This window comes from Crotalus tigris, unplaced genomic scaffold, assembly GCF_016545835.1.
Source record: "Crotalus tigris isolate CLP2741 ecotype Arizona unplaced genomic scaffold, ASM1654583v1 scf7180000017771.5222438, whole genome shotgun sequence".
NCBI lineage: Eukaryota > Metazoa > Chordata > Lepidosauria > Squamata > Viperidae > Crotalus > Crotalus tigris.
The window spans coordinates 3976184-3998487 of record NW_024096622.1 but is presented as its reverse complement, the minus strand read 5'-3'; the positions used below and the strand labels follow the sequence as shown (position 1 = coordinate 3998487).

Genomic DNA, 22304 nt, shown 5'->3' with positions numbered 1-22304 from the left:
GGAGGCTTACTTTAGTTTAAAGCTAGCTAGATAAGAAGATCTCAGTATGCACAAGTAGTCTCAACTGAGCATCTGCATAGTAGATTCTGTTGTTGCATTTGGCACAAATGCATAAGCTGAAAGATCTGTTCTAGAAATACTTGGTTATTCTTTACTTCAGACTCTTTAGAACTTGCTTGGAGTTAAGTTGTTGTTAAAGCCATTTATTTGCAGTTACTTTATTGCTAAGGTAGCATTCTCTATCTTGACATCCTCTTGCTGTATTAGACTATGTCATATGCAACTTTTAGCAAGAAGAGAGCTATAGTTCAAGGGAAATCTCTCCTGGATAGAGTAGGCTGACCTAAGCCTTAAACTGGAAGATTGCGTATTGCCAGGAACTGTTATGCCATGGTAGTGTAATATGAAAGCTAAAAAATGATATCCATTTTCCAAATTCCAAGGAAATGTCTGAATCCTCATTTTTTTTTTGTTTTCTTCCTTTTCAAAAAAGGTGGTCCTTGATTAATGACTCCTTGTTCAGAGATGGTTTAAACTTATGACAGCATTGAACTATCAGTTCTCAGAGTTCTGTCCATCTCCTGCAGTCACGTGATCATGTTTAGCTACCTTCCCTGCCTGCTTCCCACAAACAAAATCAATGGGGAAGTTGGCAGGAAGCCAGAAGTCACAACCATGTGAGATCCTCACTTAACAACATCAGTTGGGACTGCCAGAATTGCCATTGCTAAGTGAAATGGTCATATAACTTTGTATATTGTTTAGTGATAGGAATTGTAATCCCAAATGCTGTCATTAAACAAGGACTACCTGTAAACAATTGCTGCATTCTTGTTTTGTTACAAACAGAAACCCACAGTTCTGTTTATAGTATTTGGTTGAGAGACCTAAGTTTTTTAGAATTCTTCCTGTATAATCTCAGGAAAACATAAAGGCACTATTGACAAAACCACAAATATCCCAAAAAAAGGAGTTGTATGCCTTCTCTGTCTCAAATAAAATTTTTAGGTAACCTATTTATTTGGATTATAAAGGCTAGGTTCTAAAAATTTCTGTAAAAGAATATCGGACGGTAAGGTAAGTGATTGGATTTAGCAGGGATTAAACAAACTACAAATGGTTCTTTTGATTTATAAACCTTGTAATTTGCATTGTGTTCAGTTCTATTTTTCTAAATTGTAGTCTGACCCGCAAGGGGTTACAACTAACTTTACACATTTTATTGAGCATCATTATTGTTCTTGTTACTGTTGTTATTCCTACATATTGTTCTGCTTTTTCATTGGTTAAAATACTCCCAAAGGCAAATAAAATCATTTAAAAATTAAACCAATGTTAAAATAACTTAAACAAAACAAAAATGGTCAGTAAAAAAAATATTAAAACCTTACAAAGCTTAAAAATAATTCCAGAGACAATTAAAAATATTATTCCAATACTAAATAACATTATTTATCAAGTTATTAGAAATATAGAGGCTGTCATAAAGTTAGCAGAATAACTCAACAAACGATCAGTTTGAATTATAGATTGAGTTTGTTCCTGCAAGGCATAAGGAGCATTTTATAATCACCTAATTATACTTTTTAAATTGTTGAATGAATTCTATCTACAGAGAGAAAAATAATTACTGTTCTGTTTCCCATCATCATTTTCTAGGAACAAGTAAGTCTGAGAAGAAAATGAAGTTAACAGTTAAAGGAGGGGCTGCTGTCGACCCTGATTCAGGTATTTTCATGAATAATAATTCTAAAATAATTCTAAAACTCCTAAAAATAAAAACTTATTTTGGGCAGCCAGGGAACATTCTTATACCCTTGCTTCCATTTACTGGTCTGCTTTTCTAAAGTGTTTCTAATGTGTGAATGGTATGAATGTATCCTATTGATACCACAGTTTATCCTATGTATGTGTGGCTATACTTTATGATGATTTAAACAATAACAGTAAGACTTCTGATTTTTTTACCTAGCATCTTTTGTGTGATGTTTCCTAGTGCACAGCAAGGAAGTAGGCACTCTGAGAACTGAGACAAGGCTTTTGTGTTAGTTATTCAGGATAGGACTCTCTGAGTATGGATGCTTGGAAAAATAAGCCCATAAATCAGTTATGGGCATTTACAATTGTCCTTTGAATCATCTTTGTGCCAGGAAAAATCAAAACTCCACCTTTTTCAATCTTATGCTCAATTTAATAATCTGAATAGAACAAAATGTGTTTCAGAATAGGCAGAATTAACATTTATTATATGTGTAAATAGGTCTGGAAGATTCTGCGCATGTTTTTGAAAAAAGTGGTAAAATCTTCAGTGCCACTTTAGGTCTAGTTGATATTGTCCAAGGAACAAATTCTTATTACAAACTTCAGCTGCTGGAAGATGACCGAGAGACCAGGTGAGAGTTCTCGTTTTCTAAGCAGGTGCCACATTGCAAATTTCTCCATAGTTTGCTTCAGGTAATAATAACTGGTGCTGTTTTATTTGTTTCTCATAAGAATTGTTTGATTCAGATAATCAGCTCTTGCTCCTAAACAGACTATAAGAATCCAATACTAAAACAATTTATACACCTACATAAAACCAATCTTCAGGCTGCAGTTCTCTGGGAATAACTTCAGTTGAACTTTGTTTTGTTTGTTTGCTTGTTTTTTTAATTTTGTCTTAGTTAAAACTCAACTATATAGTGGTCTACAATGCAAATGTATAAGACAATTTTATCCATAACATGTTTACACAACTACAGATGAGAAACAAGCAAAGGGAAGCTAAACAAATTCCAAATGGAATTTCAGAGTTAGCTTTCTCCACAAGTTAAAAAGCATACCACTTAAATGGAATAACATTAAGAAAATCACAGCCAACTTAAACATATCTTAATAGAAGCAGAAAATACCTAATTTATATTAGCTTTGAGATATATCGCAGAAAAAAATCTCGTGTGTTCTTTCTACACAGCAGTTTAGCTTATTTCCCTTTTATTCAAGTCCACATTTCTTATACATGTTCAAAAGTTCAGAATTTATATTTCAAAGAAACACTTTTATTTTTAAATTTTTCCCAAGTTTATCTAATTTGGGGGGATGTATACATATTATGGATTTATAATTAAAAGCAAAGATGGTTAAACTAGTCAAGGGTTTCTCATGACATAATCAGCCATCCCAGAGGAGCTTCTTAATTATTACAGTGGATTAGTTTAGTCAGCTGAGGATTTTTAAATAACAAGTCATCAGTCTTGTAGGTGATTCAAATAACGGCTTAATCTTTTGCAAGCACACACATGTGGGACTAAGTCTCACTTTGAATTAGCAGATGGAGTTCTAAGTAAGCAGGTCAGGTATTTTCTGCTCCCTTGGGGACTTTCAGTGGGGTTGGATGTCATTAACTGGGGTAATACTAATTGTTGCTGCCAATTCTAGATGATGGGTATCTTACTAATAAACAGCCTGATCTTAAGGAATTTTGGGGGCTTGAGGGATCCACCTTTCTGTAATCATGACATCCTTAGTCAGACTGCAGCCTGAAGGTTGTGTCAAGGATAATAATAGAATAGAATAATAATAACTTTTATTGTCACTTTGAATGTACACTAATCGGCATACATTAAAATGAAACTGTGTTGCATTCAGCTCTCAAAGGATCATATGCTTTCCACTTCATCCTGGCCATTACAAGAAAAGGATGTTAAGTTTTCTATTTTTTTAATTATAGTCTGGTAAAAAAAGGTTCCAGAGAATTAGGCAACTCTATCTGGTTTAATGCCAGTCTAATTGGGGTTAAGACACCTGTAATTCAGAACTAGTATCAACAGTTATTGTAGTTGATGGCATAAAAGACCTTTGAGAGATCCAATACATCAGAAACTTCATGTCTGTTTATGCCTTCTATATTTACTCTTCTCAGTAATCACAGCTATGGTCCCTCCCAAGCTCATAGAAGCTTCTCAGCAACATGAGAAGGAATAAAGCGACTGTACACATTTTCACCTAGTACATGCTATTCCCCTTTCAGCACAATTGCATATTGATTTCCAGCTGAATTAGACTAGGTTCACTGTTAACACTTGTTCTCCTGCAAACCTTTGTTGTAAAAAAGATATGTTTTATTTTATATTTGATATTTTAAAACTCAGATTTGCTTATGCTCAACCTACTGAATATGTGTAAACTCAAGTTAAATGATGCCAAATTAGTTAATGTCCCTGGGGAGGGAGGGGGCTATTCCCTGTATATATAAACGTCTTCTTTGTAGATTGAATTAACATTTAGGCAAAGCTTTCCCACCAGTTGTCCTTGTTTCCCAAGCAAGTCTACTGTTACCAAATGCAGCACAGGAGGCTGTTCTATGCTAATACTGAACCCTTCTTTCTGTTTTGCATTTTTATTATCAAATTATGTAATAAGGAATACCGTTAAGTGTACTGGCATGTGTGCTGCAAAGAGCTAGGTTTTATATCTTTCCTCTTAGAACAGCTTGCTAGATTATTTCATATTTTTCTTTAATTTATTTTTGTGTTTAGGTACTGGGTTTTTCGCTCATGGGGTCGTGTTGGAACATCAATTGGAAGTAACAAACTAGAGAAGATGCCTTCTAAAGAAGAAGCCATTGAACATTTCCTAGATCTATATGAAGAGAAAACAGGCAATTCCTGGCATTCCAAAAATTTCACCAAATATCCCAAAAAATTCTACCCTTTGGAGATAGACTATGGGCAGGTAACTTGATCCTTTTCAAAAAGATACACTCTCATTTGTCAAGATTATATATAACAGAACATGCTTTAGAGTAATCAGGAAAAACCTCAGTGTCAGGCAAAGACTTCACTATAGCAAACACTTGCTAGCTTCATTCAGTCATATAGAGTTATATTTAGGATTGGTGTGAAATCAAAATGTGGTTTGACTGGGACAAACCTAACATTATTTAGTGCAGTGGTTCTCAACCTGTGGGTCGGGACCCCATTTGGGGTCGAACGACCATTTCACAGGGGTCGCCAAACAACGCAGTCTGCCATTTTTTCCCCCTTTTCCTTAGGTGTGCTACTCCCTTTTATTCTATTGGCTTTTGAAAGCCAATAGAATAGACTCTCTTGAATAGAGTCTAATTCTATTGGCTTTCAAAGCCAATAGGAATTGTCCAGGCTGTCTCTGCCCTGCTGAGCCCGCCAAAAGTCCCATTCTGCAAACAGTGCTGCACCAGTTGAGTAATCCTCAACTTACGACCAGTTGGGGGTCGCGGCATTAAAAAGGTTGAGAACCACAGATTTAGTGCAACATTGTGTAGCCAACTAGACTGTGAGAACAATCAGTGGAATAGCTTACCTCTAAAAATTATGGGTGTTCCATCACTGGGGGTTTTCAAGAAGAGATTGGGTAGCTATTTGTCTGGAGTAGCATGAGGTGTCTTGCTTGAGCTGTGGGTGGACTAGTCACTAGAAGACCTCCAAGGTCCCTTCCAATCCTATTATTCTATGTTCTAAACTGGTGTTTTGCATCATATCCTGCCTTTATTATTTTCACAAATAATTCAAGGCAGCAAACAATATCTAACACATTTTCCTCTTCCTATTTTCCCCACAATAACAGCCTATGAGGCAAGAAGCTGAATGAGAGTGATTGGCACAAGGCCACCCAGCTGACTTGCATGGCTAAGGCAGGACTTAAACACACTGTCTCTTGCTTATTAGCCTCAATCCTTGCATATGAAAGAGTTTAGCTTTAAAGAGGTGCCATCTTTCCCCCCAAAAAAAGTGATTTTGTTGATTCTGTAACATTTGATAGTATTTTATCTTGCTTCCCATAGTCTTGCAATATGGATCTGCTGAAGACCAGTAATACATAAAAGATTGGCCTACAGTTTTTAACCCTTACCCCTTTTTAAAAAGCAAAACTATTCTGTCACCTAGGTCCTTCAGATATTTTTAGTTAGGATTCCTTCAATCCTCTTGGTCATGCTGGCTGGCATTGCTTAGAGTCATCAAAACTGACAGCATGACAGGTTGCTTATCTTTGAACTAGATCCTCTTAAAGTGCAGTAAAGGACTAGATAATGGATAACTCCAAGAAATCCCATGAGTGTTATAGACTGTTTAGTGCTTGATTATCGTCCAGCCATCATCATCCCAAATGATCACAGCTGGTATTTTTCTAAGTCAGCGGCTCCCAACCTTTTCTATACCCAGCACCCCTAGAACGCTTCTGATATATTCTTGCACCCCTTACAAAAGTTCAAAATAACGGGAACAAATTATGCATATACAGTATAATTTTGAAAACCCAAGTTTTTGCACCCCCAGTTGGGAACCCCTTGTCTAAGTACAGGAATCTCTAAAGTTAGAAATCAGTTTATTTCTTTGAGGGCTGGAGGAGGGGGATGCAAACAACGTGCTCAATTTGTTGTTTCTGTTATAGCTATGGATATAAAATGTCCAGATTTTCTGAAAATTCTAGGTATGGGTAGCAATACTTTTAGAAGATCAATTGAGTAGCTTAATTTGTGCCTGTATGTTATTCTAACACAAGTTCCTTCCATTCAACTCCCAACCCTCCCAATAGGATGAAGAAGCGGTCAAGAAACTGACAGTGAGTGCAGGAACCAAGTCAAAGCTTCCTAAGGCTGTCCAAGATCTTATTAAGATGATTTTTGATGTAGAAAGTATGAAGAAAGCCATGGTGGAGTTTGAGGTTATTATTCATCCTTTGCTTAACTATTTGGTGTTAATAGTTTGATACTCTCAGAATGATTTGGGAAAAGGCAATATTCCTTTGATTCCAGAAGTAATTTGCTGTCTTCAAGAATAGTAACCATCAACAAAGTTAGGTAGTTCCCTTTTAAATTTACCTAACCTTTCCACACCTGGTAGCAACCAAGTCCAAACTTTAATTATGTATTTTGTAAAGAAGTAGTTTGTTCATTCTTTATCTTTCAAGAATGTCACAGTGACTTTTCTTTGGCAGAAGAAAGTTGTGTCTTAATGTATATTTTTTAACCTGTTTCCCATTATGTGAACATCATCTGGAAATAAGTGCGCATAGACCATTTATCTCATTTTTTAAACTTTTACAGTATTTTATTTAACTGGGTCAATCTAAAGAGAATAGATTTTTAAACTAAATTATTTCAAACAAATTGATAGACTAAAATAAAGTTGCATCCTACACTTTCTTTGTATTTCTAGTCTTTGGGTTAAGAATTTTGCTATTTCTTCTATATTCTTTTTTGCCGCCAGTCTTCCAATATTTTCCCACAATGAAGTTGTACTTTAATGGGAACCATTTATTTTCTTGTTAGATTGATCTCCAGAAGATGCCTTTGGGGAAGTTAAGTGAGAGGCAGATCCAGAGCGCATACTCCATTCTGAATGAAGTGCAGCAGGTAAGTAAAAAAGAACAATTCCTTTTTCAGCTATTTAAAGCAATATTCCTTTGATTCCAGAAGTAATTTGCAATCTTCAAGAATAGTAACCACCAACAAAGTTAGGTAGTTCCCTTTTAAATTTACCTAACCTTTCCACACCTGGTAGCAACCAACTCCAGACTTTAATTATGTATTTTGTAAAGAAGTAGTTCATTCATTCAAATCCCTTAGCTTTCCAACTCAAACCAAGTAACTCTGGGTGGCTTTTGTTACTTCTGTGTCTTTTCACATCTGTTTTCAGTGCATGACCTAGAATTCTAATATATAAAATGGAAAAAAAATATCCTTCTGTCTTTAGCTTAAAAATATGTCTGATTTTAGATCTCTGTTGTTTAGTTCTTCCTTGTATAGGAACCTCTCCAATCTGTTAATCATTTTAGTAGGCCTTTTCTGCAATCCCTTTAAAGAAATGGGTAGATTTTTGTTTTAATAGAAGAACAACTTTTTTTTTTTGTTTTAGTGGAAAGCAAGCACAGGACCATGTAGACATGTCTTTAAAAGGCACACAGGAAAGCTAATTGGAAAGTTAAGAGAATTGGACAAGGAAAAAGAGGAAAAAAGCAGGATAATTAAAACAAAAGTTTAGGAACGATAATAGTAACACTCAGGAAGAGTTTTGTTGATGTACTTAAAACCTGAAACAACATAGACCCTGTTCTATCTCTACATTTTAAATTATCATACAGTAGTATTTTAATTAAAAGCTGTGCTCTGAGTAAATAAGAAAGAGAATATAATACCACTCCCACAACTAAAATAACTATGCTACCAGGAAGAGAAGTGATATATGAGAGATCACATTAATATAAAATTAAATCTTAGTATAAGAACTCTTGTTAGGGTGGTGTCAGCAAGATATATCTGTCCATTCCCCCCCCCCCCCCAAAAAAAAGAAACTAGATGAAATTATGCCCCTACTGAGCAAACATGACAAAGAGCGTATGTACTTTTGAACCACAGTTAAGTGGGCTATTTATTGCAGCATTTTCTAATAATAGAAAAATATAAATATGCTGGTTGCCACCTTTAAAGCCTTACTTGCTTTGGGACTGGGTTACCTGAGGGACCATTTTCTTAGAGTTTCCAGCCATCCAATCCGATCCAAGATATTGGGCATGTTGCAGATCCCATCAGTGAAAGAGTGTTGACTTTTTCTGCTACAGCTCCTGCCTTAGGAGATATTCTCCCCTCAGAGATTAAAATGATCTCAACACTGTTGGCTTTTCACAAAGCTATAAAATGTGAGTATGTAACCGGGCCTGGGCTTCGGAATGCATTAAGATTCCCATTATTTGGCTTTACTATTAGATGATTCATCATCATGGCTGCTGTTTGTACTTATTTTGTGGATTTTTAAAATATTTTTAAAATTATTTTAGTCGTTTATAATTTTAGAATTGTAAGCCAACCAGAGTCACTTGGTTGAGTTGGGCAGCTATACAGAAAGGGAGAGAGAGAAAGAAGAAAGAAAACATGAAATCCCAAAGATGAAATCACATGTAGACCAGTCTTTCCTAAACTGAATGTAGGAGAATAGCATATTGCAATGTTTGCTTTTGTTAACATTTAACATCCTGGATGCTCACCTCCTGCCATTCCATGATGTCATATTTCAGTCGTCTGGCTATTGATGATGATTGGGAAGGCACCATACTGGGAAAAGTTAGACAAGCATTTCAAAATGCTGCCTTTAACTAAAGTTTCAGTTTAAATTAATGTTTTATTAAGGCAAGTAACTCAAATACAGTATATACATTTGTTGCTGCTGAAGATTCTTATAGTTTTATTTCTTTTTCTCTTCACTTAGGCAGTTTCTGATGGTGGCACAGATTCACAGATATTGGATCTTTCCAATCGCTTCTACACTCTAATCCCCCATGACTTTGGGATGAAGAAGCCTCCACTTCTAAACAACCTTGACTACATTAAGGTACTTAGATACAGAACTCTGCATTTAACTCTGGCACTTAAATATAGAAATAATGTAAATCATTATTTGACTACATTAAGGTACTTAGATACAGAACTCTGCATTTAACTCTGGCACTTAAATATAGAAATAATGTAAATCATATTTTAATAGATGTAATTTTAAGACAGTTATATCAGGCTAACAGTAAACTTTCTAATCTAGTTTGAATGGTTGATACACTGTTGGACATGGCCAGAAGGTCCAGATTCAGGACATGTTTCGCCTATAATATTTCTTAAGTAATCTTGTGGCCAATCACTTTCAGTTTAATTAAATACTGTATTACTTCATGCTTAAAAGGAGGGGGCTTTAGGGGTGGTTAAAGGAATCAAATCCATCATTCTTTGGTTCCTTACATAAAGTGTAAGACAAAAAATAGGGAAATTTTCATTTTTATCAGAAGAGATAACTATTGCTATTTTTTGGAAAATAGCAGAGAATCCTAAGCTGCCTTTTAGGGCAGGGATTTTCAACCTTTTCACCGATTGTACTACTTTTAGGATATGGCAATATTCGAGTACCACCTAGCAAGGTGTCAAAAACTTGATGACCAAAAAAAAAAAAAAAAAAACCCCTGTTCAAAGTTGCAATTGCAGTGAAATGACTTATGACCATTTTTCACACTTATGACCATTGCAGCATGCCCAGGGTCATGTGATTAATATTTGGATGCTTGGCAACTGATTCATATTTATGATGGTCATAGTGTCCCAGGGTCATGTGATTCACTTTTGCAACCTTTTGACAAGCAAAGTCAATGGCAGGGCTGCTGGTGGCCAAGTGCTAAGGTGGGTCTTCCCTGCTTCCCTCTTTCTCATGCCCACCTCCTTCTGAAGGAAAAATTTGACCTCCCCCCCATATTTTCTCTCTTCCATATATTCATCAAACAAGGAAAAGCCTCCAGGGGCAGAAAAAAACAAACTGCTGAGTGAACTAGCTTAAAAAGGCACATTCCCCTTTAAGAATTAGCTACTGGCTAGAAAGGAAAGTTAAGGAGTGCAGCTGGCACTTAAGGAATGGAAAAAAATGTAAATAAGTACTGGCTGCCGGCTAAGGCAGCCTCCCCAAGTGGCTCCATTCATAAGTAAAGGAATGCTACAGGCAAAATCCATTCAGGAGAAAAATACTTCAAAATCCCTTGCAGCAAAACTTACAGCTAACAATAGCAGAGCAATAGAAGCTAACATGAGACACCAGCCATCAGCCAAATAGAAATTGCCAAACACTCCTTAAGAGCACAAAGCCCACATTGCACAAATCCCAGAACTTCAAAGTCACAAAAGCACATAAGAATCCTTCCACTCTCCATCTCCCTCCCTCACCTCCAGCCATTGCTGCCTTTTTTCATTCCACATGGAGGGCGACCCCCACTGGATTTCTTGCCTGTTTGCTGCTGCCAGCACAGGTGGCTGCCACAGCACTTGTAGATTGACTCATGGCCGGCCTGCTTGATCTCCTCTCCTCTCCTCTCTCCCCACCCTCCTCCTCCTCCTCCTTCTTCTTTTTCTTTCCCTGACTCTACATCCTCCCAAGGCTGCTGCTTTTTTTCTCTCTCACTCTCCCGCCCAAACTGCCTCCTTTTATAGCCTCTCCTGTCTCCGCCCCCTCCTCCTTTCTCATGGGGGAGGGTAAGCCAGAAGTGAGCCTGGGGCCTTTGCCTTGCCCCAGCCACTCTGCAGCTCCAGAGGACTCTCTCACAGTAAGTCTTTGCCTGTGCTGGCTCTTTTCCTCCCCCACTACACATGACTAGGCAGGGCTGTGTACCACCTGCCACTTGTTAATGTACCACAAGTGGTACGCGTACCACCAGTTGAAAAGCCCTGCCTTAGGATAACAAGCACAAAGATTATGAAATGCATGTATTGTTATAAATAATTGCATCTTTCATTTATCAAGACTAAAGTGGAAATGCTGGATAATCTGCTTGACATAGAGGTCGCTTATAGCCTTCTAAGAAGTGGCGGTCAGGATGGGGATAAGGATCCAATAGATGTGAACTATGAGAAGCTCAAAACCATTATACAGGTAAAAATGGCAGGGATGTACGTTATCCTCTTTTGACTCCATATTTTACAACTTTTCAAGTTTAATTTAGGTGAGTAGATACAAACAGTGCTGGGGTTCAGCCGATTCGCACCACTTTGGCAGAACCAGTAACTAATTTTTTGTTGCCCAGGCTTAGAACGGACTTCCAGAAGCGGCATCCACACAGAGAACCGGTTGTTCACATATTTGAATCCCACCACTGGATATAAGATATACATTTTGGTGCTTCAGTGAAAACTGCTCGTCTATAGCAATTAAGTTTTGATGTCTAGAAGCTCATATACATTTGGGTTTTTTTTCTTTTATTTTAATGTACAAGAGAAAGACAAAGGCTCTAAAACATAAAAAAAATCAAGAAAAACAAAACAGGAAAATACATATGTAACACTTATTACATGTATATGTTGCAAAGCCCAGATTTTAAAAATATATAATGACTCATGTTCAGTATTCAACTTGACCACACAACAGATTATTGACCTATCTTTTCTTTCTGTTGATATAAAATCCACTCATAGGGAAGAATGGACATGTATCATCAACCCCTTTAAAGTTTAGTATTTTCTTTCAAATTACCAATATTTGGTTGTAAATTAGAAATTGTCCTTGGAAATTGCCATGTCTATAAATATGATTGATAAATATATAATATTCAGTTATCTGTAAAAAATAATCCATTATTATCTTTCCAAATATAATAACAGTTTAAGAGTACTGCTAACAAAATTGCTCCAAAATTATGTAAGCAGAAGGTGTGGAAATTGAATAAATTTGCTATCAGCCGTTTTAATGAGTTCAAATTGTTCCTGCAGTACCACAGATACTTTAGAAGAGTGATTGAGCAAAAGCTCACAAAGGTTTTGGTTTTTATTGTTCATGAGCTTCTAAAAGGTTTGGGTGCCATTCTCAAGCAGGGATTGTCCCCTAGTATCATTTTCTCATAGGAATAAGGATCAAGTATAAGCTTCTCTTCCAACATAACCCAAATACATATTGCAGTCTTTAATGTAAGAATAGCAACTGATTTTTTTTTATTAAAATCCCTGCCAAAATACCAAAAGGGACAAATAATAACTTTAAGATTAAGGCTGTAAAGATTTGAAAATAGTTACTTAAATTCAAAGGTTTCATTTCATTTCATTTATCATTCATTGATAAATCTTAAAATCTGTTCAATTAAAGCCCTCTTTTTTAATAAAGAAATTTTGAGGGGGGGAAACTGTCATAGGGATTGTCTTACTATCTTAAGATACTAATTTTAATTTATTCTTTCCATAGATTCAGAGACATTTTCATATGTTTGATGTTTTCCCAACAACTGTCTTGACAAGACTTTTAGGTTGGGGATTGTACTTTTGTTATCACCCAGATTTGGTTAAATATAACATAAAAGGAAGGGAGCTCAGACATCAGCCTACTTTTCCTTCTCCCAAGTAGCAGCTTCCCATCATATTTCCTCTTGCCTCTTACCCTTTTAGTGTTTGCTTCCAGGTCTAACTTCTCCATAGTTTCATCATCTCCTTAACACCTCTAACACTAATATGGTGACCCCTTTAGCAATACTTCTGCCTCAGGGCAGTATTTCTTTTAGCCCAGAGAATGCCTAAAGATCCCAGTTGGTAAGTTCCTCTGCTATCTCACCCTGCAAGGACAATTGGCAAACCGGATACTATCTTCAGCAGCTTCTCTCTCATATGATGCTTTAAAAAATTAATAACATTCAAGTTTCCTAGATCAGTGAGATCAGGATTCCAGGAGTAGATTGTGTACATCATTTTAATGGCCAAATATTTACAGGTTCCTCTTTTTAGATTACTAAATTTATAACAGTCAATTTCTTGTCAACTTCCTGACAGGTGGTAGATAAAGATTCAGAAGAAGCCAAGATTATAAAACAATATGTTAAGAACACTCATGCAAGTACCCACAATGCATATAATTTGAAAGTTTTGGAGGTGAGTTCATGGTTGGAGATATGGTGTTTTAATTGTGGAATTGTTCTATATTTAACTTGTTTTCCTATATGTGTTGCTGAAGTATCTAAATCAGTGGTTCTCAACCTTCCTAATGTCGTGACCCTTCCTTTCTCTTTCTCCCTTTCTTTCTCCCTCTTTCTCTCCCCCCTCTCTTTCTCTCCCTCTTTCTCTCTCCCTCTCTTTCTCCCTCCCTTTCTTTCTCTCCCTTTCTCTCCCTCTCTTACTCCCTCTCTTTCTCTCTCCCTCTCTTTCTCCCTCCCTCTTTCTCCGATCGGGGATCGATTTGGAGGTGGGGAGGGGAGTGGCTGAGGGCTGTCCGTGTGACCTTGAAGCGGCCATCTTTGGAAGTACCAATGCTGCTCCAGCCAGGCTCGAGTCGGGCAGAACGGGCGATGGGAGAGGAGTGAGCCGATCACCTTCCCGGGAGCTGGGACTCCGATGCGCCTTCCCGGCCAGCGGGGCTTATGGTAGCTCCCCGGGAAAGGGACTTCCTGACTACACTGTTCAGGGAGTGGGGCACCCGGGCGCAGGGCCAATCAGGAGCCGCGATGGAGCAAGCCTGAATAAAAGCCATGCCCTTTCTGTGGGGGAGGGACACAATGAGGGAGCCAACCAATTGCGGGATGTAGATTCTGACGGGTGGCCGGCTTGAGCCAAGGAGCCGGCAATCGCCTCGAGCCGCCGCCACGGCCCAATGAGACCGCGCTGCACCCGACAGGCAGTGTGTAATGGCCAATGAGTGCCGGGCAGGGGGTGGTGCTTGAGAGGTGGCTACTGAGTGTGTGGCACCATTGTGGCTGTCAAGCCCCGTGGGCTCGACATTCCTACGAGGGAAGGGGCCCACGCAGCCGGGTGACGGGCGGGACTCCGATGCACCCTAGGACGGCCCACCGGCGCCTGGTTAGAGCAGTTGGCCGGCACTCCATTGTGGCCAGCTCCAGTGGGGCGGGGATTCCCTGGCGTCACAAAACGTGTCGCAGCAACGTCACCGATGGGCAGGGCATCCCGAGGAGGCCGCCGGTGCCTGGTTGAAGCAGCTGGCTAGCGCTCCATTGTAGCCAGCTCTGCCGGCGGTGGCAGGGATCCCTCACAATTTGCGGCTTCTGCTGCGGTGCCCGGATCAGTTTCCCAGTGTGGGCATTGGAATTTTCGATCGGTATCCTGGTTGAAAAGCCCTGGGATAGAGGAGCGGTGTCTCGGTTCCTAAGACCATTGGAAATATGTGTTTTCCAATGGTTTTAGGTGACCCCTGTGAAAAGGTCATTCGACCCCCAAAGGGGTCGCGACCCACAGGTTAAGAACTGCTGATCTAAATAATATTGCTAAATAATATTTTTGTGGAACTATAATCAAGGCTCTTGATTATCTCACTTCTGCTAACTTAATCTGTTCTCATGTAGTCTTGCATCTTGGCGTTAATACAAAATGTTTATGGAGCGGACATTCTAAGCTTCTCCTTCTCAAATCTGAGGCTTGTGGGCATGGAAAGGAAGTCATCAAATGAATGTTTTTCCATGCTATAAATCAGAAGTCCCCAAACCCTGTACATTGCTTTTTCAATAGAAGTTTTCTTAAATGAGGTATCTGGATTTAAGTTTGACACGTAGTGTATATGCTACTATGAGCCTTGTCAAGGATTAGCTTTTCAAAAATAAAGATACAAAAAAGAATATACAGTACCTAAGAATTCAGGGTGATTTTCCACATATTGAATTATTTTTCAGTGTAGTCTGCTCTATCAGTCATCGTATCTTTTTCTTCCTCTGTCCCAGATTTTCAAGATTGAACGTGAAGGGGAATATCAACGTTATGAACCATTCCGAGACCTACATAATCGCCAATTGCTCTGGCATGGTTCTCGCACTACCAATTTTGCTGGTATCTTGTCACAAGGTCTCCGAATAGCTCCACCTGAAGCCCCAGTGGTTCGTATTATGCTAATTTTCTAATGTAGCGTTAGTGACCCTCCAGATGCTGAACTCCCAGCAGGCTTCAGTCAACAATGGTATGAAGGATGCTTGGAATTAAAATTCAGCAATCTGAGACATGTCACTCTTAGAGGAACTTATAATACATTCTGTGCCAATAATCTTTTAGTTATGGGGATGGAATTGAATGCTGTTTAAGTGGAGTTTCCATTTCAGTTAGTTTGATTTTCTTCTGTGTTCTCTATGGAGAGGACATAGAGAGAAATTACACTGTCACAATTCTAGATGATGTTCTATATATCTAAATTAATCACTGCATTTTTGTAGAATTGCAGACAGAGTAAAAGTCATCTCTCCACCTCTTAGCAATTAGACAATAACCTCTTAACAAATTATTTTATTCTGTCTAATCATGCACAGCAGAAATACAGTTTATTTAACCTAGAATATTGAGATGCAGGCCCAGAGCTGAAGGTGAAAATAAATAAATAAAATACAGAATTGCTGTCTGTTCTAATCTGAAAGGGGAAAAATAACTTGTCCTCCAGTGTGAAAAATTTATCAAACTACCATTCCTTCCCAAGAAAAAGAAAACATATCCGAAGATCAGGGGAAAAAAAGTTTATTTTTGTTGTTTTATATCATAGGCATATATTTAGAGATAAAGTTTTCTCTAGACAGGGAGTTGCAATCCCTTTCTTCCACATAGGACTTCCCTAGTCAAATGACTTTTGGGAAGCTCAGCATAACTTCATTTTTCTTTTAGACTGGCTATATGTTTGGCAAAGGTATCTACTTCGCAGACATGGTGTCCAAAAGTGCAAACTATTGTCACACCTCTCAAGTTGATCCTGTTGGCCTAATCTTGCTGGGAGAAGTTGCTCTTGGAAACATGTGAGTGATATCTTCTTAAAGTGATAGCATGTAGAGTACCAATTTAGATTTGAAAAGGTATTTACCCTAAACAAAAATATTCTGTGTGTCTCTCATAGCAGATGAGAGGCTGTAGGAATTTGTATTGAAATATCTTACTACTCTGTTTTACCAGAAAAAAAATATAAAGAAGGAGGCTATTTTTTAAAATTTGTGAAATATTGTTTCCTAAATGTCATCCTCTCTGTTTGGTAGGTCTGAATTGAAAAATGCTTCCCATATAACCAAGCTACCAAAAGGCAAACACAGTGTCAAAGGTAAGTGCCTGCTGGAAATGGTGTTGCTAACTTCAAGAACTTGGCCCAGATTTTTTTTTTTTTTTTTAATCAGGACACTGGAAAAATGCTTTACTGTTAAGTAATCTCTATAATCAGATTAATGTAATGTTAAGATGCCACCATCACACTTCAGAAGGCATTCAGATGATAATTTTAGTTGAAACCAAACTGATGACAGAAATTGAAAAATAGTATTAATGTATGACAGCTTGTGTAACATGGATGCTATATATTTTAGGCAGAAAAATAAAACAAGTTGATCCAAGGTAAGGCTAGATTCTAATAAATAATAGAACTTCATTATTAAGATTGCTATACTAAACTTGCTAAGAAGCAAATCCTCTAGTTTGCGAAACTACTTTTTTAAAAAACATAGAATTGCACTGCCCATTTAAAAATACCCATCAGCTTGCATTATAAGTGAATAGTTCCTCTCCAAATGTACAAGGCATCTTTGCCCAACCTGATGTCCTTCTTCAGTATGGGATTGAAGAAGATGGGAGTTTACAGTCCCAACTCATTTGCAAGTCATCAAGCTGGAAAAAGGGACAGATGGAAATCTTTTCAATTCATACACAATATATTTATTTAAGAAGTGCAAATAGAATTTTAGTAACAAAGGCTTGGATATATTGGCTGAACTGATTAGATTTCAAAATTGTGAGCAAAAGTGTAGAGCCTTTTCCAAGGCATTTAAATATACTATAAAGTGGTTGACCAGATACATCTTTGCAGTCATAAGCAGGAGGTGAGATTGATAGCACTTCTACTTCCTAACAGTTTATTTTTAAAACACTAGTTTTGATGCTAAAGATAGTATGATACCATCAAGATAGTTACCTGTGAACCTTAATCTTCTATGTGCAATATTTGCCTAAGCCTTTTTTAAAACCACCAGCATTTATCACCATCAATATTTGATGGGAACAAATCCCATAGTTTAGCTATGTGATATTTTATCAGTTCTTAAACTCCCCATTTTTAATTTCACTTGTTGGCCCCTAAATTCTAATGTTGGGTATAGGAAGGGGAAAGTCTGTTCATATTTCTCTGTTATGAATAATTATATATAAATGTATGATATCTCTATTTGTCACCTTTTTTAAAACTAAAAAACCCAAACATTAGGGGAACTATTCTATCCCCATAATTATTTTGCATGCTATACAGTATTAATTGATCTCATAATTCAGATCTGATGAGTTCCAATTTTTCAACATATATGTGAATGCATTAGACTTAATTACATTTGTTTGTTTCCTATTTAGGTTTGGGTAAAACAGCCCCAGATCCCTCAGCCACTGTTTCTCTTGAAGGTGTAGATGTTCCTTTAGGAAAAGGAATTGCATCTGGAATTAGCAATACTTCTCTTATGTATAATGAGTATCCTTTGATCAATATTAGAATAAAATATAAATAGCTATTGGGGATGACTGAAAGTGGTTACTTCTAGGCAGGTGAATACTGTCAGCCTTAATGAATTTGGACTTTTTGGCATTAGTATGTAAGTTATACCTCTGCAGTTCTAGGATAAATGTCCTTGACAGTCAGAAGAAACTGAGAAAATGTAGGCTTTGCTAAAGTTTTAAAACCTATATTATTTATTTATTTATCCATGTATTGGCCTGCTCCTTATTCCTAAAATTCTAAATATCTTAAGATATAAGTATCTTATATCTAAAAGCAATGAAAACTATCAAAACATAAAATAGAGTGATGCCGTAGGTCATGCAGTTAAAGGAAATTAATACTGTTCTCTCTAATACAGTGTTTCCCAAACTTGACAATTTTAAGGCATGTGGACTTCAACTCCCAGAATTCCACAGCCAGCGTTGCTGGCTGTGGAATTCTGGGAGTTGAAGTCCTCATGCCTTAAAATTGTCAAGTTTGGGAAACACTGCTCTAATAGTTGCCTTTAGTTAAGTCACTAAGCAAGTTCTGGATTTGGGTGTACTCCATGCTTCTCAAGTGGTAACTGGAGGACAGGAGAGAGCTTTTTTTCCAGTTGGTACGTGATTCTGCTCTCGGGGGGAGAGGAATTTTTGCTCTTCTTGTACCTTGATACTCTCAAGTCGACCACTGCATCATGCCAGATAGAATTACGTTTAGTGGTAATTCAGAGGCCATAACTTTGGTTTAAAATACAGTGTCAGTTAGGAACTTTAGCAAGTGCTTTATTAAGACTGTCATGCCACTGATCTGTCAGTATCCTACCTTTCAGAAATACAGGGCTAAAATCCTAGAATTCCCATCCATCCAGAGGCATTTTAGAAATCTGAGTGGGCTTGGAGGGATGGCCTTTATGTCTTCCTATTTTATTTGGCGATACAGAAGAACACAGCAAAAACGTCTTTATTTTTTCCTTCATTCATTCATTTCTTCAGATACATTGTCTATGATATTGCTCAGGTAAAACTGAAGTATCTGCTGAAATTAAAGTTCAACTATAAGACAACTCTCTGGTGAAGATCGGCTTCTTGGAATTAAGAATACAAATGTTTTTGAACCCCTCCTTTATTTTATTTTTTTGATAAATATGCAAGATTAGATGAAAAATGTTACAAGCAATTTTGTATTTGTGCTTCCCCCCCCCCCTCCTTCTCCTTCCGCCACTTGGCTTATTTTAGTTTGGACATACTGTACATCTTTAACTAACAACAAGCCCCACTCCCCAAAAAGGGAGGGGAAGTCAATAACCCTTGAATTAAACTTTTAGTAAAAGAGACAAGGAAGATACATTTAGAATCATTTATACACTGCTTTTCTTGTTTTTCAAATCTTCCTTAATTTGTATTCTGAATAAAGGTTAATGTGTTTATTTTGAAGTAAAAATAAAAGCTACTTTCATACTAACGTTTTCTTTATGCAAAATACAGTACTTCTGTATAAGGTAAGAAGCCACGTGTAATGTTTGTGGAACCAATCCTAACCTATTGCTTAGTAAACAACTGGGTTAGATGATTGTGTATAGAAGGAGCAACAATCTTTTTGGAGTTGGCAACTTTGCTTTTATGCCGCATGCTGGGAAAAGTGAGTGTGCTCAGGCATATGTGGAAACTACATGTTTCAAAAAAGTGCAACAGATCTAGCACAAGCATAGCACCTCTCTACCATTCATTAAAATAATTGTCTTATTACAGGCTTTTGTGTGAGCTTGAAAAAAAGATGATAGTATCACCAAAATTACATTAACTTTAATGTTTTGACTCTTGCCATAATGCTTTCAAGCTTGTGCAGAAGCCTAAATTAGAAGAGCTGTTTTATGAATGATAGGTGTGGTTGTTTGCATGAACTTGGAAGCATTTTTCAAATTATGTTTGAAGGATGCAAAGCCCTAAATATGCATATCCCCCTCATGTATTCGCAGATGCCATTCATTCTTACATATGTACACCTCCTTCTTTTCCTGCTATCTTTAGCAGACTTGTTGAGAAGGAGGAAGAAGTAACTTTCATTTCTACACCCACAACTTAGCAATCTGTTTCTGTACTGCTATATTTCTAAAAAAAACAAGTACTTTGCATGCTGCATCATGGGAGGAGTAGGGCACCTACTCTACCATCATCAAACAGAAAGAAATATGGGACAGAGAAATGGGTCTGGAAAATGACTGGAAAATCTGGGAAGTAACAAATTCTACACTCTACAAACCAGGTGAGAGGAGAAAATGTAGTTGGATCAAAAATGATAAAATAAGAGGGTAGGAAATACAAATGGCACAAGAGCAATAAGTGCACTAACAGTTTATGCACCAGTGTGATGCATGAATGACAGGTGATGGCAAGTTGCCAGACAGCACTTTTAAAGGACTGCCCAAAATCTGCATTGCTTTGCACACTACTAACATTCTCTGGCATTGATGGGTTGCATGTTCCTTACAGATCATGCCCAGCTGCAATATCAAACAAACTCCAGAATAATCATGGTGCCCTTTTATTTATTAAACAAATTATTATAGCTACCCAACTCTTACAGATTGTGTAATGTACAACATTAAACATTCACAATTTAACCATGGTGGCAATAGAATCAAGACACATGATTCATTTCAAATGGGGTCCCCAAGCCCACTGACAAACAAGATCTTGCAGAAAAGCAATGTGTGGGCCAATTTTATCTCGGGGGTAATAATGTTCCAAAGAGAGAGCTACCATAGAGAAGACCCTTTTCCTAATTTCCACCAGATGTACTTGCCTGACAGTTGGACCCGTAAATACTCTGCCTTCCTGCTCTGGTGGGCTGGGTAGATATCATAGGGAAAGGCGGTCTGTCCCAAGTTGTAGGCTTGTAAAACAATCGTAGATGTAGGCATGTATAACAGCCATAGATATAGATGTTTTGGTTCCTTCCAGTCTTCATGTGCAATTTTACCCTGCGTAAGTTTTATAATAACACACAGAGCTGGACCTGTTTTTATTATGGCTTTGCATCCCAAAATGATATTTAGTCACCAATTCTCAAAAGAAGTACACATCTTAACTGCATAATGGCTAGTCGGAGTGAATGGCAGATCAATGATATCACTGAAGAAGCTGATACTTCTTTGTCAAACCACTTTTTTCCCATGTAGCCACATAATGAATGTTCACACATCATTTTAATTCACTACAAGAAAGTAACACCTTGTGTTCAACCTTGCTTTTTTTCCACTTTTATGGCTCAACTGCAGTTTGTAGTCTTGTAACAATCAGAATAGAAATGAACTGAACTTTCCTGCAAGAAAAGCCCTGCTTTTGGCATACAGAGCACTAAAGGTAAACTGCACACTAAATAAAATAATAAATGGTGAATTAATTGTACACATGTGAAAGTTTTAACTAACTTGAATTTTCACAGACCTCTGCTTTGAGATAGAAATAAAAGATCAATATCTCAGCAATAGAAAAGTTTCAACACGTAAGCAGTTATGTATTGTAATAGATTATTTAGCACCAGTTATGTCCTAAAATTTCTGCTCTAAGAACAACCTTTTTATCTATGATCTGTATAAAACATGCAAGAAAGTATTTTTCTTATACATGATTTATTCTGGTAACGTGTGTACATTTCACATGACTTAACAGACAAAACAGGACCTAATAGGAAGAGAAGTATATAATGATTAATGCTCAGCTATCTATAAATGTTATAAGGCAAGGATTCCAGGATCTTACTTAGATTGCCCCGGCATTATTATACATATACTTTAAAAGGGTAATTGGGATGTAAATTGCAAATTACTTTTGAACAGGCGTCCTCTGTTCTGACATGGATGGATGATTACATTTTATCGATCTTGAAAAGAAGAGTTCACTGTGTGTAGCTACAGTGAACTCTTTGCTTCTTTATTTCCAATTGTTTGTCGGGATATATAGCTAAGCAGTTACACCTCAGCAGCTGGCATAGCTAGGAGGTTTCACCCTGATTAGTACTTGGATGCTGATAGACAAGGGAATCTTTTTGAAAAGTCCCAGAAGATGGCAAATTGTTTCTGGTAATGCTGACAGAAAAGACCATATGGGTTGTTAATTATTAAATTTATATCTTGGCTTTTCTCTAAACGTTCAAAGAAGCACATTCTTTCCATTTTTTCTTCCTATTTGAGGATTTTTTTACTTTTTTAAAATACAGATTTTTTTTCAACTGTCCTTGTAAAAATGTGTGGGAGATAAATCTTTCTATAGATTTATAGGACAAAAAGGATTGTCTGTGGTCAGAAGTTAACACGTGGCAACATAAAAAATTGGCACTTTTCTTTGGAGAGAGAATCGGCTTCAT

The 22304-nt window shown here is 37.3% G+C and overlaps 1 protein-coding gene across 1 annotated transcript in view; it reads left to right on the top strand.

Annotated features, from left to right (window-relative positions):
* PARP1 (poly(ADP-ribose) polymerase 1) overlaps positions 1-19400 on the top strand; it is a 37533-nt gene extending 18133 nt beyond the window's left edge. The window contains exons 11-23 of the mRNA XM_039341728.1: positions 1660-1728; positions 2261-2393; positions 4518-4713; positions 6553-6681; positions 7289-7372; positions 9222-9344; positions 11283-11411; positions 13289-13387; positions 15181-15333; positions 16103-16230; positions 16465-16526; positions 17816-17930; positions 18932-19400. Of these exons, the coding sequence (XP_039197662.1) occupies positions 1660-1728; positions 2261-2393; positions 4518-4713; positions 6553-6681; positions 7289-7372; positions 9222-9344; positions 11283-11411; positions 13289-13387; positions 15181-15333; positions 16103-16230; positions 16465-16526; positions 17816-17930; positions 18932-19013 (1502 nt within the window). The 3' untranslated portion in view covers positions 19014-19400. The remainder of the gene's footprint in view (positions 1-1659; positions 1729-2260; positions 2394-4517; positions 4714-6552; positions 6682-7288; positions 7373-9221; positions 9345-11282; positions 11412-13288; positions 13388-15180; positions 15334-16102; positions 16231-16464; positions 16527-17815; positions 17931-18931) is intronic.
* The last annotated feature ends 2904 nt before the right edge of the window (positions 19401-22304 follow it).